This window comes from Capricornis sumatraensis, chromosome 15, assembly GCF_032405125.1.
Source record: "Capricornis sumatraensis isolate serow.1 chromosome 15, serow.2, whole genome shotgun sequence".
Classification (NCBI taxonomy): Eukaryota; Metazoa; Chordata; class Mammalia; order Artiodactyla; family Bovidae; genus Capricornis; species Capricornis sumatraensis.
The window spans coordinates 34,354,597-34,378,932 of record NC_091083.1 but is presented as its reverse complement, the minus strand read 5'-3'; the positions used below and the strand labels follow the sequence as shown (position 1 = coordinate 34,378,932).

Below are 24,336 nucleotides of genomic sequence, written 5' to 3'. Positions count from 1 at the left end.
ATCTTCATAGTGACATTATTTAAAAATATGGCCTGGAAAGTTTTTGATGCAATTGCTGCTATTGTAGTGAAAATGTAGAGATTATACTGAGTCAAAGATAGTGTTAAAGGAAGAAAATGTTTTACTTATTGAGCCTTCAAATCACTCCATGGCTACAATTTAATGGGAAAGTTATTGGAAGAAACATGGTATGATAGTTTTTGGATATTAATGAGAAATTGGCTTTTCAAATTTTAATTTCATACCTTTATATGTTTCTTTGTAAGTAGTTTATTATAAACACAGTTTAGAGACTACAAAAGGCATTTAAAAATAATTAATTTATTTATTTTTGGCTGTTCTGGGTCTTCATCGCTCTGTGGACTTTTCTCTAATTGAGGTGGGCGGGGGCTACTCTTTAGCTGCACCATGCGGGCTTCTCACTGTGGTGGCTTCTCTTGTTGCCGGGTGCAGGCTCTGTTACAGCGCAGGCTCAATGGCTGTGGCACACGGCCTTCGTTGCTCTGAGACATGTATAATCTTCCCAGACCAGGGATTGAACCCTTGACTCCTGCATCGGCAGGCAGATTCTTTACCACTGAGCCACCAAGGAAGCCCCCACAAAACGCATTTTCAAAGTGAATTATTTATATAGTAATTTACTTGAATTTTGCCCATTGTTTTGTAGTCCGGGGTGCTGATACCAAGCAGGAACCTGTGGGGCTTCTGGGCCTTTCTGTGTGTCAGGTGTTTCTTGATTACAGAAAATAGGCTTCAATCAGCCTCCATGACCTTCCCTATGCTCCAAGGAGCAGGTTCAAATAGTTGCTAATTAGGGAAGAGAGGGATGTGGAGACTGTCTCTCTGCCAAGAGACAGTCAAGGAACTGTCAAGAAACAATAGTGTAGCCCTGGTCCACCAGGTGGGAGAAATTATCGGTAAGCTGCCCACAAGCACGTGAACCCCAGACTTCTTGGAACCTGAAGGATGATGACGCTGACTCCCCTCTACCTCACCACCAGCCAATCAGGAGAATGTCCAGGAGCAGATCATACCCTCTTTGAACCATACCTATTCCTCACTACACCCTGTAGGTTGGGACAGTTGGATTTTTTTTAAATTACTGAATTTATTTGAATTGGAGGATAATTACTTTACAATATTGTGGTGGTTTTTGCCATACATTGACATGAATCAGCCATGGGTGCACATGTGGGACACAGTTTTGAGGGCATTAGCCTGCTCTTCTCCCTTCTGCCTGGCAAAACAGTAAAGCTTTTCTACTTCACCCAAAACTCTGTCTTCAAGAATTAATTTGGTGTTGGGGTACAGAGGCCAGATTCAGCTTCAGTACCTTGGGGAACCAGGCATCCCCCTTGATTGTCCTTTACTGACCCACTCTGGGAGCTCACAGGCAGGGGTAGAACCCTCCCTCCAAAAGAGAATGAAGCATAGACTGTGTAAGCGTGGTGCACTTGGCAGTGACTCTGCAAGGGCATTTCAGCTCTGATAAATGCTTTTCCTTGCAGGACTAGCAACCTAATTTGCAGGGCCCCTGGTTCAAAAAGTGTTAAACATCTCAAGCTGGTGACATCAGAACAAGAAACTAACTGTGGAGCTTATTTAAGCCTGGAGTTTTCTGACACTGTACAGTTTGCATATCCAGGAAGCCGATCCTGTTTCCATGTTATAAAAACCTGGAACTTAGAGACACATTTCATTAAGAGTTGTACTGGTGAAAAGTGCAAAGAATGGAAGAAGGTTATAAGGGAGTGAAAACGAATTTCTGGAAAATTGGAAGTGAATGCAAACATGGGGAAGCAGCCTCGTGAAGACCATCTTCTAACCTATGAAGAAATTTAACAAATAGCCCAGGAAAATTAATGATGACCTAAGAGGGAAACAAATACTCATCAACAACAGAGGAGGAAGTAGAGCACACCAGCTAGTTAGGAAAATCAGCTCAGGTTTCATGCTGCAATACAAAAGGAAAACCAGGAGTCAGCAGACAGAGGAAAAGTTACAGCAGCTAGAAGGGGAATTAACTAGATAAACTAACAAAAAATGGGACATGAGGAAACAATTTAGTAAACAGAAGAAAGGTTTAAAAATTGCTATCCTCAGAGATACTTGAGAAGAGTGTGCATTCATGAAACAAAAGCAGGGCACTATTAAACAAGGAGGGCTTAAGAAGCATATTTCATTAATAGTCAAAACAACTTTAAAAAATTTAATAGCTTAAAAAAAATTAATATCTTTGCAAGATAAAACATAAAATCTTCCAGAATGTTAGTTAAAAAGTCTGTGTGTGTGTGTGTAGGGGGGAGTGTTAAATATATGAGGGGAAAAAAAAAACCCAGCTACTGAAAACTGGCCCAGGAAGCTGCCATATGAAAAGATTTCCAAGAGTGATGTATCATAGAAAATGGTAGGAAATTTCAAAAGAATTAACTGAAAACAATTTCCAGAGAGGAAGAGAGAAATGAATCATCCTCTGAAAACAACCCAATGAGCACTGAACAGATTAAACAAAAAAAGAGCTTCCATCAGAGAGATTATGGTGATGAATAATAAAAAGATCACAAATGCTTCTCAAGGGAAAAAAATAGTTTCCTGCAAAGATTTAAGGAGACGTTTCTGGGCATCAACATTGAAAGCAGAAGTCACTGGAACTATGCCATTGAGATTTAAGAGAAACTGATTTTGAACCTAGAATTCCATGAGGGGTGTGGGCAGAAAAACGACATTTAAAAACATGCAACTACTTAACATTTGTGCCTCTTCTACATCCTTTTAGAGAAGGTTACTTGAGAATAGTTAGCAAGGTGACTAGGAGAAATGTCTGTTTAAACGCAGGAACCAAGTTTAAATAAGTTACAATCTCTCAGCTAGAAGGACAAAGAATCAGTCCAAGCTACAGCAGTGTATTAGTAGGTTCCTAAAGTCTTCAGAAGAATCAATTGTATTTCAAACAGTGGAGAGTAATGAAAAGCTTAAGGTTATAAGAAGAAAAAAACCAAATTCTAGTTTAAAAAAACCCACAAAATTGTTCGAGGAAATCATCATTCAACAGAAAGCAAACTAAGCTATGACATAGCATAAGAACACAGGGGTCACGTATTTATCATATGTCTATTCCCTGTCCTGTGACTCAAGGCTCCAGGATGCGACCTGGAGGCCAGTGACACACAGACCATCAGACAATTCTTGCTTTCTGGAGCTCAAAATGTACCGGGAGGTACAAGTGTGGGGAAAGGATTCAGGGTAGCAACTTCCAGTAAGTTAAAGAAGTAGCACAAGAGAATATTGACTTGTCACTTGTCCCTGAGCCAGCCTGAACCCCGGCCCAAACTTCCCTAATTCCGCCCACAGCACTCTGGCTTCCATCTACAAATTGGGCCTGCGCACGCGTCGGCTTCTTTCGGATCGGAAGCCTAATCTGGGGGGCGGGGCACTAACCACGGGTGGGGCGGAGTCTCCAGGCCGGACAGCATACATGATTGGGTATCCGCAGGGCACGCATTCTTTTATGGGCGGAGCCTCGTGATGAGCCCCGTCTAGTAAGCAGTTCTCCTAATTAGGGAAGGGCCGGGCGCGGGCGGGGCCTGGAGTTGCTAGCGGTCCGATGTGCGCTTGCGCGGAGTGCCGGGACAGGGCGTGTTCCTCGTCTGGGTGCTCGTTTTCCGCCGACCGAGCGCATCTCTCGCTGGCCGCCCGAGTGAGCCCTGCAGAAGTCTGTAGTTTCTGTCTGTTAGGTGCAGCCCTCCGCAGTGAGTGTGTGTGTGGTTGCAGTTGTGTTTGTTTCTCTGTCCGCGGCGGGAATAGTGCTGGACCCTCCCCACTTCTCTGCCCCTCGCTCCCCACCCCCATCCTCGTTCCCAGACCCTGCCCGCCGCTGCCCACTTCCCAAGACCTGGGGAAAACTGGAGAGTGCCAGCCGGGGGCTCCCTCATTTCTCTCCCTGCACGCTTCTGGCCGTCGCCCACGTGCTTTGTTGTTTGGTACAGGTCATGTCCAAGTCTCTGAAAAAGTTGGTGGAAGAGAGCCGGGAGAAGAACCAGCCGGAAGTGGACATGAGTGACCGGGGTATCTCTAACATGCTGGATGTCAACGGCCTGTGTAAGTTCTCCGGAGGGCCTTCCTCTCGGAGAGGGTGGGTTTATCAGTTTAACAAGTAACTGTTGGTGGCAGAGCGAGACAGTCAGATGGTTTCCACCCCAGCTGGTGCTTGTAAAGGGCACTTGTCTAGGGCTTAGCTCAGAAAGCTTGCAGTCAGACTTGTTCTCTCAGTTGGAAAACGGGCACGAGAGCCAGGTTGAGAATCACACGGACTTGTAGCTGCTGGATCTCATCATTTGTCCATGCTGATTGATGGTTTTTGGGTGGATTTTCCAGTTTACTAAATAGCCACTTGGTGTTTTGTTTTTTTTTTTTTTTAATAATTTTTATTGGAGCATAGCTGATTTATACTGTGCTGGTTTCTGTGTACAGCAAAGTGATTCAGTTATACAGATACATACACCCACCCTTTTTTAGATTCTGTTCCCATATAAGTCATTGTGGAGTACTAAATAGAGTTCTCTGCGCTGTACAGTAGGTCCTTATTAGTTGTCTTATACTTAGTAGTGAGTATATGTCAAACCCAATTTCCCAGTTTTCCTCCCCTTCCCCCTTGGGGTCGTTTTCTACATCTGTGACTCCGTTTTGTAAATAGGTTCATTTGTATCTTTTTTTTTTTTTTAGATTTCCTATAAAATTGATATCACATGATATTTGTCTTTCTCTGTTTGACTTCACTCAGTGTCTATCAATGGTTCACCACAAATCACATTATTTCATTCTCTTTCATGGCAGAGTAGTATTCCATTGTATATATGTATCACATCTTTATCCATTCATCTGTCAATGGACATTTAGGTTGCTTCCATGTCCTGGCTGTTATACACAGTGCTGAACATTGTATCCTTTTGAAAGATGTTTTTCTCCAGTTATAAGCCCAGGAGCGGGATTGCCGGATCACATGGTAGCTCAATTTTTAGCTTTTTAAGGACCCTCCATACTGTTCTCTGTAGAGTCTCTGTCAATTTACATTCCCACTAGCAGTGTAGGCGGGTTCTCTTTTCTCTACACCCTCTCCAGCATTTATTGTTTGTTTGTAGACATTTTGATGATGGCCATTCTGATCAGCGTGAGGCGATACCTCATTGTAGTTTTGGTTTGCATTTCTCTAATAATTAGTGATATTGGGCATCTTTTCATGTGTCACTTGGTTTTTTAATGGGAAATTATTTCTGGATCATTTTCCATTCTTTTTCCACATGAAAGTTACATGATAAGTAAGGTAAACATTTCTTGACTCATTATCTTTTTCCGTTTTTCTTCTTCTGACTTCGTTCAGGCTTTTGTTTCTGCTTCCTGTCCTATTGTGCTGTCTTCCTTACGTTCCCTCTCACCTCCACTTTCGCTGCCCTTGTACTGCCCTTAAGTTTTTATTTTGTATTGGAGTATAGCCGATTAATAATGTTGTGATGGTTTCAGGTGGACAGCGAAGGAACTCAATGATACATTTACATGTATCCATTCTCCCCCCAATTCCCCTCCCATCCAGGCTGCCACATAACATTGAGCAGAGTTCCCTGTGCTACACAGTAGGTCCTTTTTGGTTACCCATATTAAATATAGCAGAGTATACAGGCCAATCTCAGACTCCCTAACTATCTCTTTCCCCATCCTTCCCCCTAACTGCCCCTGTACGTTAAACACTGTATTGCTTTCAGTGTTGTTTTCCTGTAACAGGCATCTTATTGCGGCTCTCTCCTTTAAACCAGGGATTGCAATCTCAGATGCCTTCAGGTTTGTGCCTTGGACAGAGATCAGGGTTGGTGTCATTGATATATCTCTATAGAAGGCCAGGGAATGGAAAACTGTAGGTGATTTGCATTCAATAGTCCTTCGGAAGACACCTGCCAGGAAGGTTAGCATCTCAGCCTCCTGTAATGTGTTGACTTCTCAGTGGTGGTGGCTTCTTGGTGGCAGCAACAGAGCAGCGGTCTCAGGTACTGAACTGATTGATGGTTGGGAACATCGATGTTTCCCCTCACTGGCCCTGCCCTGCAGGGTCACAGCGGTCATTGGGCACACGGCAGTGTCAGAAAAAGATGCTGAGGCGCAAGCAGGAGGCCTGGCTCAGCTGTGCCCTTGGCCCCACAGCTCTCTGCTCCTCAGGATGTCTCTCTCATGGGCTTGAAAAAAGGTTGCTCTCACTAGAGGAACTTTGTACTCCTCAGCTTTGAAGAGGGCTCTCTATGTTCTATTTGTAAGTCAGGAGAGTGGCGGAGCTATTCCAGTTCAGTTGTTTTATCTCTTTGAAGCCTTGGCTTGTATTGAAGAAGAAAAGATAGCCACTTGCTTCCTGAAAAAGCTGCTTCCGGTGTAATATTAGGTGCTGAAAAGCAAGGTCATTCTTAACATTTTCCCGGAGAAGTCACTTCAGGAAGAGCAAGAGTGCTTCTTGGGGAGTTGAGTGGCAGTGAATTTGGACGCTTCACCTCCATCCTCTGGAGTGGGCTAGACCTAAGAAGTGACTGCTTTCTTCAAAAAACTCCCTGACTTCTGGAGTCTGGAGGGTCCCAGGATGCCTTCAGGACCCCACCCTCCACTGGGGCTCAGTGGTCAGTATTGTACAGAATGTCTATTCCATGTCCTTTAATATCTTAGATATTAAAATATTTGGCATGATCACATTAGCTGTACTATAAGGATTCCCATAGTCTTTTGCTTATAAAATTTTGACTGTAATCATGAGGTTTTACTTATTATTTTTTTGAATTTATTTTGTCCGTTCAGCTTGTGGGATCTTACTTCCCCGACCAGGGATTAAACCCAGGCACAGCTGTGAAAATGCCAGGTCCTAACCGCTGAACTGCGGGGGAGGTCCCCAAGGTTTTATGTGCTAGTTTCAAGATTGAACCCAGGGAACAGCTTATTTCCATGGACAGAGAATGGTTATTGTATCTCAAGCTTTCCCTTCATTATCTTTTTTAGTTATTTTTATTTATTTGTTTTTGCCATACTGTGTGGCATACGGGATCTTAGTTTCCGAGCGGATCCATGCCCCTCTCTTGAAGTGCAGAGTCTTAGCCGCTGGACCACCAGGGAAGTCCTCTCTTTGTTACCTTTACTTTTAGTTTCTCTAAGAGCAGGAATTAAGCTTTGAATCTAAGAGTGGCTGTTGTGTACTTATTCTAAGCATAGGAAATTGACTTTGTTGCTGCTTAGAAAGTTGTCTTATAAACGCAGCACTTTCCTTGCTCCAAGGCAGTAAGTTGCCTTTCAAAGATGCAACTTTGGAGTTGAGGTACCAGAAGCTTTCTGATAAGAAAACTTCCTAGGCTGGAGACAGACATCAGCCAGGTTTTAGAGTTTTTTGTCAGTCCAGCTGGGTTCTGGGGATGGTCAGATCTGACCCTGAGAGGCAGACATGGTCCAGTGCTTACAAGTGGGGCCTTGGAGCCGAATAGACTGGGTTCAGATTGTCCATCTTATTACTGTGTTAGAGAAACGACTTAACCTTCCTGAGCCTCGAGTGCCTCATCATTAGATGGAAACATAAGTACAGGTGGCGCTGGTGGTAAAGAACCTACCTGCCAGAGCAGGAGATGTAAGAGCTAAGGGTTCTATCCCTAGGTCAGAAGACCGCCTGGAGGAGGGCATGGCAGCCACTCCAGTATTCTTGCCTGGGGAATCCCCATGGACAGAGGAGCCTGGGGCGGGGGGTGGCTACGGTTCATAGGGTCACAAAGAGTCGCACACGACTGAAGGGACTTAGCACAGTATAGCCCAAGTACCCACTTGGCACTGGTTTAGACCTGCGTGCATGGCTTCATGTCAAGTGCTTAGCACCGAGCCAAGTACTGAGTACACAGTGACTATTAACTGTTCATACGAATGTCCAGAGAGAGTGTGTAAGCCTCAGATATAACCAGTCCCAGCACAGTCGATGGTCTGAACCAAGAATAGCCTGGTTAGGTAGACAAGGTAAGACATCTGTGTGTGTTATGTGTTGATGTTTTCTGTGCAGCTTAGTGGAATCCGGTCTGTTTTAGCCCTTTGGGTGGGGTTTTCAGGATTTCCATATACTGTTTCTCTGAAATGATCCCTCATTTTCCTTCTTTTATTTTTTAAACCTTTTATTTTTATGGCCACACCACACGGCATGTGGGATCTTAGTTGCCTGACCAGGGATTGAACCTTCAACCCCTGCAGTGGAAGTACGGAGTCTTAACTACCAGGGGAGTCCCTCATATTATTTCTTTTCCCTTTTTTTTTTTCCTGCATGGTATGTAATCACACATGTTCTCCTTAAAGCTTCCAGGAGGAATGGTATAATTTTGTACTTTTTATTAAAGAGATTTCATGAGGAAACTCTCTGCCATGCAGCAACTCTTCACCTGGATGATAAAGTTACTCTTGAAGGGCTCTGTAATCAGCATCCTGGAAGTCTCAGGAGCCAGACAGACTGTTTTTCATTTCTTTTAAGACTTTTGTGACTTTTTAATCTCTTCACATTTATTGCATTCTGGGTGTCAGACTTTTATCAGGTTTTTTTTTTTTTTCCACCCCGGCTAGGACTTAAATATCTCTCAGATAAATTTTAAAAGAAAAAATTCAACCACCTGTGAGGGAATTGTTTTTCTAAAGGAGTCTACAAAAGAATCAACAGATGTAATCGTGGCTTGGTTATCTGGAGGAGTTGTTAACCCAGGAATGTGGTGCCTGTTGGGGATTTTCATCGTGATAGGACTATTTAAAATTTATTTATTTGTTTACTTTTACATTTTGTCTGAGACATTGGCATACAGGATCTTAGTTCCCTGACTTGGGATTGAACCTCTGTCCCCGGCCTTGGAAGCATGCAGTCCTAACCACTGCACTACTGGGGAATTCTATTATTAGTATTTAAAAATGTGTTTTATCTATGATGGTGTAAAAACTGCAAAACAGCATCTCTTTAGTTTCTGAGATTCTCGGTGGTGGCCTCGCCTACCTAGTCTCGCTGTCACAAATCCCGGGAAAGGTGAGGTGGGCCCACAGAGCGTGACGAGTCAGCAGCGAAATAGGTGACCACACATGGCAAGTGCAGGGCAACAGACACTGAAGGAGTCGCTGAGGGGGCAGCAGGGCGTTTCACAGCATTTTGATTGTGATGGGCTTGGGTCTGTTGAGCATAAGAGGTAGATATCAAAACCATTGGCAGGTTTTCAGTTAATAATTAAAATATTATTTGCCATCCAGTATTGAGTGTATTTTTTTTCATGATGGACAGTATGTAAATCGAGTCTCTCTGGGACTTTCTTCCTTACTGATGCTCTAAATTATCCAGTGATGAATTAATACATGCTCTTCTAAGAAAACTATAGGCTGTTTAATAGATCAGAAGTAGATTGTCACCATAAGAAACCATAACGTCCACTGCTTTGCGTTTTTGCTGCTGCTGCTAAGTCGCTTCAGTCGTGTCCAATTCTTAGTGACCCCATGGACTGCGGCCAACCAGGCTCCTCCATCCATAGGATTTTCCAGGCAAGAGTACTGGAGTGGGGTGCCATTGATTGTGAAAACCAGTGCTAGAATTGATAAGAATAGTACTTGAAAACCAGACCCCATCTCTCCCTTCCCTAAATGTACACGAGCCTGGTTTAAAGAAAACCTAGTCTAAATATAATAAGATCCACTATCATAGAGCAGAAGCTGGAGATGATATTTTTACATTGCATAAAGGTCTGTTGCTTCTTTGAATAACAAGTCTGCACAGGTTGGTTGGTTTGTTTCAGCCAGAGCATAAAAATGTTGCAAGAGCAGTCCATGTAGAGCACGTGCGTGGCCAGTAGGGGGCAGTGCCGAGCCTCTGCATTTTGCTCCAGGTCCCTCAGAAGACTAAATACAGCCTCTCCTGCCCCAGTGTCCACTGCCACCTGGGCACTCGGTTCCTCCCTCCTCATCACGTCTCTTTCTTCAGGTCAGGAGATCCCTTCGTTTATGTCACTTGATCTGTGAAGCTCATGCTTTGAGAAACCTCCAGGCAGTTTGTTATGAACTGTCTGGCCCAGAGCATTGTTGATGCTGGCTTGTGCACTGCCTTGTGGACCTGGAGTCTCCTCTGACAGCACAGAGTCTTCTGGACAGAGAGCTGCTGCTAAGTCAGCATGTTTCCCAGTGAAAGATGGGGGCGAAATGGAATATGCCGGGTCCCCTTCGGGCAGATTTCATCAGTGTGTGATGCTAAACAGTGTAAAACAGTGTTTTGGATTTGAGGCGTCAATAAAGCTCAAAAGATAAATGATAGCATAACATCGTCTGCTTTATTAGTCTGCTAGGGCCACCATAGGGATACTTTGGCCACCTGATGCGAAGAGCCGGCTCACTGGAAAAGACCCTGATGCTGGGAAAGATTGAAGGCAGGAGGAGGAGGGATGACAGAGGATGAGATTGTTGGATGGCATCACTGACTCAATGGACATGAGTTTGAGGAAACTCTGGGAACTAGTGAAGGACAGGGAAGCCCAGTGTGCTGTAGTCCATGGGGTCACAGAGAGCTGAACACGACTGAACAGCAGCAACAGGGCTGCCTTGTAGCACACTGCAGACCAAGGGGCTTCAGCAACAGACGGTGACTGTTCTTGGTTTTGGAGGCCAGAAGTCTCAGGTGGTAGTGTTGGCAGGGTTGGTTTCTTCTGAGGCCTTTCTCCTTTGCAGACAGCTACCTTCAGTCTGTGGCCTCTGCTGACATGGGCTCCTAGACCCTCTCTGTGTCCACTTCCTGTGCCCGAGACGATGCCATTCAACTTGGATTATGGCCTACCTTAGTGGCTTCGTTACTTCATCACGCTTTGAAACCTCTGACTCCAAATACTGTCTCAGGGTCAGGGCTTCACCAGAGGACTTTGAAGGGCCACCATCAGCCCACCACATCTACATCAGAGGTTCTGAGTGGTGCACACGTGAGTGCTTCTCACATCAGCCTCTGGTGCGGATGGTGATTGTCAGTGTTTCACACACGAGCAGACAGAAGGTTGAGAAAATCCCAGCCTCACACGTTACACACACCTGGGTGTGTCTAACAGCTGTGTTCTGCAGTCTTGTGCTGTGTGGCTCAGGCCTTAAGGAGTGATGGCTTCCAGGGTTAAGCTGGACTGGCGGGGCTTACCTCATGCCAAGTCAGTTTCAGAATTCTTTAAAAACACTGTCCTAGGGACTGTATTGGTGTAAGAGCAGACATGTAGACCAGTGGAATAGGAGAGTCCAGAAATAGATAGTGGCATTAAGAAACAAAAAAAAAGCATCAAGAGAGAGGGGATATATGTGTACTTAAAGCTGAGTCACTTTGTTGTATAGCAGAAACACAACATTGTAAGGCAGTTAGTTATCCTCCAATTAAAAAAGCAAACACTGTGTTAGGCCAAGAAAATGCATCATTCTTGCAACCCTCCAGCTTGCAGGACTCAAACTGTCGAAGAAAACAGTAGAAGCAACTTCGTCCCTGTCTGGTCAGGGTTAATTCTGAACGTCCTAGTTTCTTAAGGCTTTTGTGAAAAGCTGTTATTCTTGATTGCATTTAACAGTCACATATGAGTTGGTTTTTTTTTTTTTTTTTACTATGTGCTAATTCATTTTTTCTGTCTTCATATATCACAGTAGAATAAACCTGGGTTGCATGAAATAGTAACTGTAGTTGCAGTTTACCTGTTATTCATCAAGAGCCTTTTCACTTAATATGTTTCTGTACTTATGCATTAACGGTGCCTCCAGACTCAGAACAGTTCTTAAGCGTAAAATGGGCTAATGAGAGGCACACCTCAGACCAGGTAGTGAATTGGAGGGGGTCTTGGACGCTTGGTTTTTCAGAGCATAGTGCAGAAATAGGCAGAAATTGGTGACACAGTTTGCAACCTCAGTATCTAAATGGTTGTTGTGCAAATGTTTGCATAGACAAGACAAGTTGATTTTTTAGAGCTGTAAATATTTCCATCTTCAGGCTTTGTAAAAGATGCCTATGCAGCCTATTATGTATTCTTCAAGTTGTACACTCTTTACTAGAAGGATAAAAATAATAGGTAACTGAAGCTATATACATGAGTGTATTAATCCATACACACGCACACTGCTTACCACATGCTGGGCATTGTGTGCAGCTCTGCATAGAGATTATTTCTTTTTTTAATATTATTTGTCTTTGCTGAGTCTTTGTTGGACACACAGGATCTTTGATCTTAGTTGCAGCATGTGGGATCTCATTCCCTGACTAGGGATCATACCCAGGCCGCCTGCCCTCGGAGAGAAGTCTTCGTCACTGGATCACCAGGAGGTCCCTGGATTATTTCTTTTAAACCTCACAGCTCCATTAGGATTGTTGTCATCATCGTCATTGTTCTCACTATCCAGTTTGCAGCTGAGGGCCCAGAGATTTCCAGAGCTTCAGCAAGCTAGTAAGTGTTTGAGTATTAGTACACTAATAAGTAGTAGACTTGAAGCCAGGCAGTCAGACTTCCGAAGCTGTGCTGTAGCTCATGCTTTCTGCCTCTCTGATGTCACGAACATTTTCGAGAGTCAGGTGCACATACAAAGATGAAACCACTAATTCTGCAAGCGTCCACTGAGTTCCTGCTGGCTCCGGAAGCCGCCTCCCTGACCTGTATGGGCTGCTGATTCCATATCCATTGAGGAATGTATTCAGGGATCTGACGTTCCCATGCTCCAGCAGACTGGGCTCAGGAAACAGCAGTCTTCTTCCTTCCCAGACACACATTGTTTTTTAAAAAGCTCCACTTCAAATGCCTTAATCAGACTGTTCCTGTAGGTAACTGCACATGTGACCGTACAGCGTGACAGATCTTCAAGAAACTGAAGGCGATTGGCACCTCCTGAATCTTGAGAGTCAAGACAGGGTCCTGACTCTGGACAGCGTAGATTTCCTTTGCCAGTTGATTGGCATCGTTCAAAGGAAGGAGGGCTTACAGTGCGATCTCCGCTGTTTGGTTCTCTTGCTTGGCATCTTGTTCACGAGGTTCATTTGTGTCATGATTCTGGCTAACAGATCTGGGGTGTGACAGCCTCAGTTCCCGCCTCTGTTCTGCTGCTGCTGGCTCCCAGGCTAGGGCTGGCACCAGTACTGCTGCTGTGGCCGTGTCAGCACACGTGTTCCTTTCTGTTGGTCACAGGTTAGGGCTGGAGTTTCTAGATCCTGGGGCGTGCCCTTGGACACTCTTTAAAATGTAAGCAAGGGTCCCAAATATGGGGGAAATATTTGAAACATAATGACTGGCAAAGGCTTAATAACGTTCCTTTTTTATTGGAGTGTAATTGCTTTATAATGTTGTGTTGGTTTCTCAGAAATGAATCAGCCATATTTGTACATATATATATATATCCCATCCCACCCCTCTAGGTCACCCACAGAGCACCGAGCTGAGTCCCCTGTGGCATATAGGAGCTTCCCACCAGCTATCTGTTTTATACATGGTAGTGTATTATATGTCAATGCCACTCTCTCAATTCATCCCACCATCTCCTTCCCCACCCGTGTGTCTGCTACATAAAAATTAACATACTTAAAGACTTTGTACTGGTGGGTCCAGTTCAAATACGACACTGCAAGGCCTTTACTGAACTTCTTCAATGCTGTGTGTCTAGTTTTCTTCCACTCGGAGAATTCTGATTCTCAAGGATGCTAATGATGTTAGACTATCTCACAGTTAGTACCTTTGTGGTACCTTACACACAATTGGGCAATTACACACAATTAACAGTGCTGATACTGCCACCAAGATATTGCTGGAAACAGTTGTTTCGTGCATATTCTCTCCCCATTCTCCTTTTTTTAAAAAATAAAAACAACCATACTTCATTTTTTACAACAGTTTTCCCTGTTGTTAAACCTCCACAGTTTCCCCTGTTGTTAAAATCTGGCATTGGAGTGGTACTTTTGTTACAGTTGGTGAAGCAGCATTGATTTATTATTAACTAAAATTTGCAGTTTACATTGTTGTCTGCTCTCTGTGTTGTAACGTGTGATAGCTTTAAAAAATTTATTAGAGTATAGTTGCTTTACAATGTGGCGTTTCTGCTGTGCAGCAAATGAATCATCTGTATGACCCAGCAATCCTATTCCTGGGGATATACCTGGAGAAAACATAGTCCAAAAGAGACGTGCCCCCCGGTGTTCACTGCAGCACTGCTTACGATACCCAGGACACGGAAGCAACCTAAGTGTCCATCAGCAGAGGAATAGATAAAGATATGGTACATATATGCAGTGGAATATTCAGCCATAAAAAGAATGAAATCGTGCCATTTGCAGGGATGTGGGTGGACCTAGAGATGGAGTGAAATAAGCCAGAAAGAGAAAAGCAAACATCGTTTATTACTGCATATGTGTGGAATCTAGAAAAATTGAACAAATGAACCTATTTGCAAAGCAGAAACACAGACATTTAGTGGCTTTGCACAGATTCATAGTGTCCTCTGGAGTAGGTCCACTGCCCTGAATACCCTTTGTGGTCCCCCCCGCTCTCTTCCTACTTACCTGACACCGAACCCCAGGCAATCACTGAAATTTTATGTCTCTATAGTTTTGCATTTTCTAGAATGTGACATAGTTGAAGCCGTGTAGTACGTAACCTTTAAAGAAAGGCTTCTTTGACTTAGTCATATTCGTTTCAGGTTCTTCTGTGTCTTGGCTTGGCTTGCTAGCTTGTATGTTTTTATTATTGACTACAGTTCGGTTGTCTGGACGTACCACGCCTTGCTTGTCCTCTCACCTATTGAAGGACATCTTGGTTGCTTTCCAGTTTTGTCTGAGAAAAGCTGCTATAAACATGCATGTGCAGATTTTTGTGAGAACGTGGTTCTTTGGCTCCTTTGGATAAACGCAAAGGAGCACAACTGCTGGGTTGTATGGTAAGAATATGCTTGGTGTCCTAAGAAACCAACACACGGACTTCCAAGGAGCTGAGCCATTTCACACATACGTCCCCCAACCATGAATAAGAGTTGCTGTTGCTCCACATCCTTCTCAATATTTGGTGTTCTCAGTGTTCTTGATTTTGGCCATCCTAATAGACTTGTAGCAGTATCTTGAAAGATTGTTGCTGAACCACGAAAGACGCTGGGATTCTTGGCCTCCGGAAGAGAAGAACTTAATCTGGGGCCAGAGATGAGGCTTGATCACTCAGAGCTTTTGTGTAATAAAGCTTTATTTTAAGTGTAAAAGAGATAGAGAAAACTGACACAGACATCAGAAGGGGGATGGAGAGTGCCCCCCCTCTAGTGTTAGCAAGGGAGTTATATATTTTTTAATTAGTTATTACAATGAATGAAAAGAATGTCTCAAAAGTTTGTGAAAATTTTACCAAGACCCACTCCCACAATTTGCATTTCAGGATAACAAGATGAGAATTTTAACAATAGAAGGATCCTACCAGACCCACTCCCATAATATACATTCTAAGATACCAGGATTAGTCAGAAGGTTTTCAGAAGGTGAAGACTGTCCCCCAGCAGGATACATTGTTGTTGTGTAATCCCTGGTACAGAGTTTAAACGGAGTTGTGTAATTGACTAAGACTAGAGAATGTAGAGGAAAAAAAATTTGTCCTTTTCTCCTTGAGAACTCCAGATCCCTGTCTCCACTTCGAGCGCCCCACACCCCTTTCTCCTTGGGGACCCTGCACTTCTTATCAATCCGCCTAGGAGTTGACTCTCTCAATCTCATTGTTTTAGTGGGCCGTTCTCTCATGGCAGGTGATGGGGAAAACCTTTTCATATATTTGTTTGCCATCTGTTCATCTTCTTTGTGGTATCTATTAAGGTCTTTGGCCTTTTTTTTTTTTTAAGTGAAGTCTATTTTTTGTAGGTTTTCTTTTCTGTTATGCTTTGCATTATTATTTTTTATTGAAATGTAGTTGATGTACAACAGTTGTTTCAGGTGTAGTGTTTCGTGACTTGATACTTGCATAGAGTATGAATCGTGGCCCATTTTTTCATTGGGTGGTTTGCTTTCTTATTTAAAATTTCTTGATGTATTTTACAAAGACGTCTATATCAGATACGTGTTTTGCAAAAACTTTTGTCTCAGTCTGTGGCTCTCCTTTCCATTTTATTAACATTGTCTTTTACAGAGGAGAAGTGTTTTTAATGAATTCCCAGCCAGTTAACACACCTTTTTTTCTTTCTTTTTTTTTTTCCCTGATAATGCTTTTAGTGTTGTATCTAAGACATTATTTCCAGGTCAAGGACTGCCTAGATTTTCCCTCTAGGACTTTATGCTTTTACATTTTACATTTAAGAGAGTGAACCACTTTGAGTTAATATTTCTCCAAGTTAAAAGTTTTGTGTCTAGGTTCTTTCTTCTCTTTTTCTTCTTATATAGATGTCAAGTTCCAGCACCATTGGCTGAAAACATTTTCCTTTTCCCATTGAGTTGCCTTTGCTCCCTTGTCAGAGACCAGTTGATCTTACCCGTGTGCGTCTACTTCCTGGTTCTGTGATGTTTCATTGGTCTGTTTTCTCACCCATTGGTGGCTGCAGCTATATACAGTAAGTTTTGTGTTGGGACGTGACAGTTTTCTGAGTTTTTCTTTTTCAGTATTTTATTGGCTACTTAGAGCCTTTTGCCTTTCCATATCACTTTTAGGATTAGTTTGCTGACATTCATAAAATAAATGTGCTGTGATTTTCCTTGGGGTTGGTTGCACTGACTCTTCAGATCAAGTTAGAAAGAATTGATTGGCTAGGGTGGTTCCAGTCCTCCTGTCACAGGTCTGGCTGCCCTGGCTACCAGCCTCCAGAAGTCATCTCATTAACATAACAAAGCTTCCTTGCTCTGTCACTTAGGGAATTCCACAGGCCAAGTACCTGGTATCCGTACTGGTTCATGGCCTGAGGATTGGGGACCCCTGGCTTAAAGAATTTAAAAAGTGTTTTCTCCTTCACAGCACAGCTTTGGATGAGTATGCCTCTCTGCTCCTGGTAGTCTTCAAGGATCTCCACTTCCTTCTGTTCCTTTCTCCGTGCCACACAGGGCGATGTCTGCATCTGCTGGCTCAGAGCTGGGCAGCCAGCACTCAGAGGTCTCAGCAAACCTCCTGCCCTGAGGGTCTTGGTCTGGAAGGGACATGTGTCCCTTTCACTCAGGCTCCCTTGGTAAGAACCCACCACCTAGGAACTTGTGTCTTTCATGCTCATCATGCTCATCAGATACAGCCCTCAGTTCAGTATCTCTAATCATTTTGAATGTCTGAAACATGTACTCTGGTAGTTTGCTCAGGAGCACTCAAGAGGATATCATCATCAGTGAAAGTGTTAGTCATTCAGTCGTGTCCGACTCTTTGGAGTCCCATGGACTGTATCCCACCGGGTTCTTCTGTCCATGGGATTCTCTAGGCAAGAGTACTGGAGTGGGTAGCCGTTTCCTTCTCCAGGGGATCTTCCCAACCCAGGGATTGAACCAAAGTCTCCAGCATTGCAGGCGAGATCTTTACCATTTAAGGCACCAGGGAAGCGTAATCATCAGCATTGTGCTTATTGACTAAAGTTTGGGCCTTTTTACTTGAAAGTCAGCCTTAACTGAGACTCATAATTTATTTCTTGGAGTATTGTTAGTGTGTTATCCTGTTTTTTTTTTTGGTGTAAAGCCTTGCTGTCTAGAAGTCTGATGATCTGATTTTATTTTCTTATGTCTTTTTTTCCTAGATGCTGGAAAGATTTTTTTTTTTTTTACCTCAAGTCCAGGCATTCTCTTTTGGACATCTTAAAATGATATACAGTCTTCTGTTTGTGGCTATTTGCTGGATTTGTTTGGCTTGTAGAAGAGTACTGCTGCTGCTGCTGCTAAGTCACTTCAGTTGTGTCCGACTCTGTGTGACCCCATAGACGGCAGCCCACCAGGCTCCCCCCGTCCCTGGGATTCTCCAGGCACGAACACTGGAGTGGGTTGCCGTTTCCTTCTCCAATGCATGAAAGTGAAAAGTGCAAGTGAAGTTGCTCAGTCGTGTGGACTCTCCATGACCCCATGGACTACAGCCTATCAGGCTCCTCCATCCATGGGATTTTCCAGGCAAGAGTACTGGAGTGGGGTGCCATTGCCTTCTCCCGTAGAAAAATACAGTCAGAATTAATCAGATTCTCGTTTGGAGACAGCTTGTAAAGAGTCTTCTCTATTTCCTAGAGCTGAAACTGTGAGCAGGCTAACTTCTCTGGATCTCCTTTACCTCACCCAAAAAACTGGGAAGGAGGCAGAGAATAATAGTGCTATATCTGTTAGGGTTACTGTGAGGAATAAAAGTGAAATGTGAAAGTGAAGTCACTCAGTTGTGTCTGACTCTTTGTGACCCTGTGGACTGCAGCCTACCAGGCTCCTCCGTCCATGGGATTTTCCAGGCAGGAGTACTGGAGTGGGGTGCCATCTCCTTCTCCAGGGGATCTTCCCGACTCAGGGATCAAACCCGGGTCTCCCACATTGCAGACAGACGCTTTACCCTCTAAGCCACTGCGGAAGCCTTATTCCTACTGTGATGACTAAATGAGGTAATAAAATTCTTAGAACCATGGCAGCACATGTTAAGTGTTTGATAAACATTCTTGTCATGACTACTTTAACATTTTTGATTCTTACAAGTGGTGATTCAGTGCCCAGCATAACATATTGATATAGGAAGTACGGTGGCTCAGTCGGAGAAAGGATCTGCCTGTAATGCATGAGAACCAGATTCGATTCCTGGGTCGGGAAGATCCCCTGGAGAAGGAAATGGCAACCCACTCCAGTATTCTTGCCTGAGAAATCCCATGGACTGAGAAGCCTGAAAAAAAACCTTCCAACATTTCCTTTTAAATGGGAGTTTGTAATCAGCTTACCTCCTTAAGGCGCTGCTCGTCTGCCTGTATCACAGGTTTTTGTTTTTTTGAGATGAACAAAGGAAATTAATTTACTTATTTTAAAAAATTTTAAATATTTGTTGGAGTACAGTTGCTTCACCGTGCTGTGTTAGCGTCTGCTGTGTAGCAGAGTGAACCAGCTGTGTGTGTGCGTGCACCCCTCCCTTTAGGACGTCCTTCCCATTCCAGTCACCACAGAGCGCTGAGTAGGGCTCCCTGTGCTGCACAGTAGGCTCTCATTAGTAATCTAGTGTTTAATGGTGTCGGCAGTGTGCATGGGTCAGTCCCACTCTCCCAGTTCCTCCCACCCCGCTTCCCCCCTCCTGTCCATACATTTGTTTTTCTCTTTCTGACTCACCTCACTCTGCATGACAATCTCTAGGTCCATTCGCATCTCTACAGATGAGCCAGTTTCGTTCCTTTCTATGGCTAATACACCGCTGAGCAACTAAATGGCCATCAGTGGAAGAGTGGATAAAGATGTGGCATGTATAGACAGTGTGTCATGGGTTTTTGTTACCTTCCCTTGTTACAGACCTTCCTGGTGGCTCAGACGGTAAAGTGTCTGCCCACAATGCGGGAGACCCGGCTTCGATCCCTGGGTCGGGAAGATCCTCTGGAGAAGGCAATGGCAACCCACTCCAGTACTCTTGCCTGGAAAATCCCACGGACGGAGGAGCCTGGTGGGTTACAGTCCATGGGGTCGCAAAGAGTTGGACATGACTGAGCGACTTCACTTTCACTTTTCCTGTTATAAACTCCTTGAGGACAGTAACTGTGTCTTCATGCATTTTCTATCTCTGTCAACACCAACCAAATACAGTGCCTTGCACACAGTTTGTAATTCACAGAGCATTTATTCATATCACCCTACACATCCCCTGAGAGCAATAAATAACTGTGTACTTGTATTTTCCTCTTTACTTCTCCTGGGCATTTTTGAATTTAAAGTTTTTCTTTGTCTTTGTTCCTGAAGGAGAGACTGTAAGGTGATGTGTTTGGACGGGAAGGATGTCGGCTCTGCCTTGTCAGTAACACAGTGCTCTGGGTCTAGCATCTTTTGACTTAATGTCCCTGTAGACACAAAAGCCTCAGTCAGTGACCATCTTATGGGGATTCTCAGTACATCTGAATTCTCTGCTCTTATTTATGTATAGAATGAGATGTCACATTTAAAAAATCATCAGATAAATTGCTTTCTGTTGAGTGAAAAAGCAAGTCATTGTGGTTGAAGGACCCTTTATCTGTAAATAAGACTCAGTCTTGTAACCAGTTTTGAAAACTTGCTACAAAAACACTTCTACCTTGCTGCAGGCGAGCAGTATTTAGTTGTGAAGTCAAGGAAAGCTTTTATATCATGGATTTTTTTTTTTCTGAAGTTTTAAATTATGAACAAAATTCAAAGAAATACTTCTTAGGATTCTGGGTGTGTGGATGAATATGGTATTTAAACTGTATCTTGGTATCAAATATTTTATTGTCTGTCTTTACTTAAATACATCATCAGAAGCTGTATATTTAAGAAGATCTGAATCTGCATCCTTCTGCCAGGGGTGAAATAACTTAAGCATGTGACATGGGCAGGCGTTTTAATCACACATTGTGGAGACTTGGGACCCAAAGTGGTCAGAACAGCCTTTTGGACCATCCTGTATTTTCAATTCAAATGAATTCTTTTCCGTCAACCACTTTGGGAGGAATTGAATGAATAGAGTGACCTGTTTGCAGTGTAATCTACAGAGCTGCACTGAATTTGAAGGGTGTCCCCCTGGAATTGTAAAACAAGTCAAAAGCAACCCTCTCTGAGCATCTCAGGGAGGGTACAGCTGTTCTCCCAATGCAGTATTTGATCCCTCAAGAGTCATCAAAAAGGGGTAGACTATTTGTCTTCTGGTGGTAGCTGTGTGTTTCTGATTGCTTCCATGGGGAATGCAGCTGGTGAAATGAGCTGATGGTTACAGTCCAGTTTTTGGTGACCAGTGTTCCAGAATTGTTCATTGGGAACCAGCCAGTGAAAGGCGCTCAGTTGTGTCTGACTCTTTGCAACCCCATGAACTATACAGGCCATGGAATTCTCCAGGCCAGAATACTGGAGTGGGTAGCCATTCCCCTTCGCCAGGGGATCTTCCCAACCCAGGGATTGAACCCAAGTCTCCCGTGTTGGGGGCGAATTCTTTACCAACTGAGCCACCACGGAAGCCCTCTAAGAACACTGGAGTGGGCAGCCTGTCCTTTCTCCAGCAGGACTCAGGAATGGAACCGGGGTCTTCTGCACTGCAGGTGGATTCATTGCCAGCTCAGCCACCGAGAGGCCCAGTTCTGGCCTTTGACAGGGCAGCACAAACTGTCACGTCCCGTGTCACTGCGTGCGTTTCCAAGTAGCATTCCCGTTAGGCTGTGTTTTTTCCTCTGGATATAAATGTCATTCTGTGAAGCTGGAACTTTTTAAACCTTTCTAAAGTGCCACCAGAGGAATAATTTGCTCCTGATTTGCCAGGCTGAAAGCTGGAGAGACAGTTTCCAGTGTGGCACATCTCTGTGATTTGTTGGATTGTTTTGAAAGCAGGTCTGCCATGTCATCATCTGGTGCTGTAGATTTCATCCTGCTTATATTTCTCTTACGCTGTCTACTAGATGATGAAGGGAAAAAAGCTGAACCTATTTGAAATAATATCTGCTTCCATGCATTATCCAGACATGATGATTCTTTCTCTAGGAGTGTTGGCTAGTCCTTTGATTGTTCTGAATGTAGTCGATTATAATGCTGGCTGGCCCACCTAGTCCTGTACCTTCCTTGTTTTTCATTTCTTTGCTCAGATAAGGCTAGAACTGCTTCCATAAGCTCCAAGTTCTGTATTTCTTCCACGTCCAGTTCTGTATTCTCTGTTGCCTAAATTGAGGGACTGTGTGGCTTATCATTCAAACCAGGACAGTTTTGAGAGGGACACTGGGCATAATCCAGGACTGTCCCAATCTAATGAGGATGTATGCTTGACATTGATGCTTCTGTTTATTTTTTATTTCTTTTGCTTATTTATCTTTAAACTAATCATCAGCTGTGTGTTTACACATATCCCCTCTTTTTTAAATTTTAATTTCTTTTCCATTTAGATCAACACAGAGCACCAAGTAGAGTTCCCTGAGCTATATACCATGTATAAAATAGTACACTGGGTATAAAATGGTATACTATGTATAAAATAGTTGTCTGTTTTGTACATAGTAGCGTATGCATGTCAGTCCTAATCTCCCACTCACCCCACCCTGCCTCTCCCCCTTGGTGTCCATACGTGTGTTCTCTGCATCTGACATTACTTCTCAGAGATCTCCATGGAAGACACCGTTGCCATGCTGAACGTGCCTGGTAAATGTCCAGTCCGTGAGTGCCTGCGTGGCTCTCTGATGGAAGTTATTGAAACAGCCAGTTTTTCTTTGATCATTTAGCACTTTCTGGCCGATTCCATCCTTGGCCGGAGAATAAACCATCATCAGTCACACACACAGCACCAGCTATCTAGCCCTTCTCCACCCCTTCACCTTCAAACAGCCCTCTCCCCACAATTCTCTTCCCCACACGTTCATTTTGACCTGATACAGAGTTCACCCACGTACCAGTTTTTTTTTGTTTGTTTGTCTTTTTAAAATTTGCTCTTGTTTGTTTTTATTTTATATTGGAGTATATTGGAGTTGCTTTACAAAGGTGTTAGTTTTGGGTGTACAGCAAAGTGATTCAGGTATACATACGTATGTATCTCCACTCTTATTTGGATCCTTTTCCCGTATATGTCATTATGGAGTACTGAATAGAGTTCCCTGTGCTATATAGTAGGTCCTTATTAGTTACCATTTTATAGTAGTAGTATGTATATAACCAGTCCCAGTCTCCCAATTTATTCCTTCCCTACCCACATACCATTTCTAAAGGCTAGAGGCAGAATGAGAGCCATGGCACGGCAGCGTTAACTATACGCCAGCACATTTTCTCAGTTATTTAGTTGGCTTTTGGAAGTCTGTTCTACTTTGAAAATGCCTGGGCAAAACACGGTTCAGTATTGCTTTAGGACCTGTAATGATAACTCACTGTTCTGGTGCCACTGCTTCCGGACAGTGTATGGCTAGCAGGACCCGAAGCTCGGGTCTCCCTGCAGTGGGAGATTTCCTAGTGTGTGAGTAAGTAGCAGGGCAGCTCAGTGGAGACCTGATTCCATTCTGCCCACATGATTGACTGGGGTGGCTTTTGTACTTTTAAATAACCCATTCTATTTTGGTAGACCTTTTCTCCCTTCTTTGTAGCCAGTGCAGTGTCAGTATAAGACCCACAATGGACTCGGCGTAGCCAAGTGGAGGGGAGTGGCAGCTGCTTGAATACATGTCTGGCTCTTTGGTCTTTGCCTGTCACAGGCTTTGTGATTGATTCTGAGATTTCAATTCTGTCCAACTTAACTGCCTTCCCAGCGGACCCAGCCCAGAGTCTTTTGTTGCCCTAAATATTTCCTCAAAGGTCTTTTATTCACTTTGCCTTTTCTGTTCTTATTTTTCTCCTTCTTATTTAATATATAGCCCTGTAGCAATAATGAGAAAGAAAAATACATCTATTAATAGTAATGTGATCAGGTGAAACAACACATACATTTCTTTATTAAAAAAAAAAAAAGAACTTTCAAACTTCATTTTCTCTCCTGCTAAATGCTTGTGTAATAGAAAAGCCAATGAAAGAGTTGAAAAAACCCGACTTTCTCTTATTAAATCTTTCATTATGAATGTTAGCTGGGAGAAGAGCAAAGTTTTTTTCTTCTTAATTAAGGTAGTTTTGATATTTCAGGAAAAATTAAGGCAGGATATTGAATTATCAGGGTCTTTTTTTGGTAAGCAGAATTATTTCTGTGACACTCAAATGAAGTATTTGCTTAGTGTGAGTGTCTGCCAGTTTTGGTGTGCACCATCTTTGTTGGTTTTAAAACCCCTAATTTTATCTCACATGTGGTCACTTGTAATCCACCTCTTTTGCATTTAGGCATCACTGTATTATAAGTGGAAGTGCAATTTCTTAGAAGGGTTTTTTCCCCTTTCCATCTTCCTAAGGGGAATATAGACATGATGGCTAAGCTCAGGCAGCCCCTTTGGACTATGAGGTGGGATTCACACATTGGGAATGGCTGGGCAGCAAGAAACCAGAAACTCTGTACTGTCCATGTATAAGTGAGAGAAACTCTAGTGTAACTCCTGTTATTTCTGGTTTGTTCTCATATGACTCTGGCTACTGTCTCAACTTACATATCTATCAATCTCTTTCTTCTGGTTTTATGTGAAGGCTGCTCTTGTTTTCATATCAGACTATATGCCTCAGAGATAAAGGAATGCTATATCTAGTGGACAGGAACAAGCTTAACTCTTATAAATATAGATGTGTGCAAGATGCTATGCAGTGTC

The 24,336-nt window shown here is 43.4% G+C and overlaps 1 protein-coding gene across 1 annotated transcript in view; it reads left to right on the top strand.

Annotated features, from left to right (window-relative positions):
* Positions 1–3,632: 3,632 nt before the first annotated feature.
* RSU1 (Ras suppressor protein 1) overlaps positions 3,633–24,336 on the top strand; it is a 197,694-nt gene continuing 176,990 nt past the window's right edge. The window contains exons 1-2 of the mRNA XM_068987361.1: positions 3,633–3,749; positions 3,987–4,098. Coding sequence (XP_068843462.1) covers positions 3,990–4,098 — 109 coding nt within the window. The 5' untranslated portion in view covers positions 3,633–3,749; positions 3,987–3,989. The remainder of the gene's footprint in view (positions 3,750–3,986; positions 4,099–24,336) is intronic.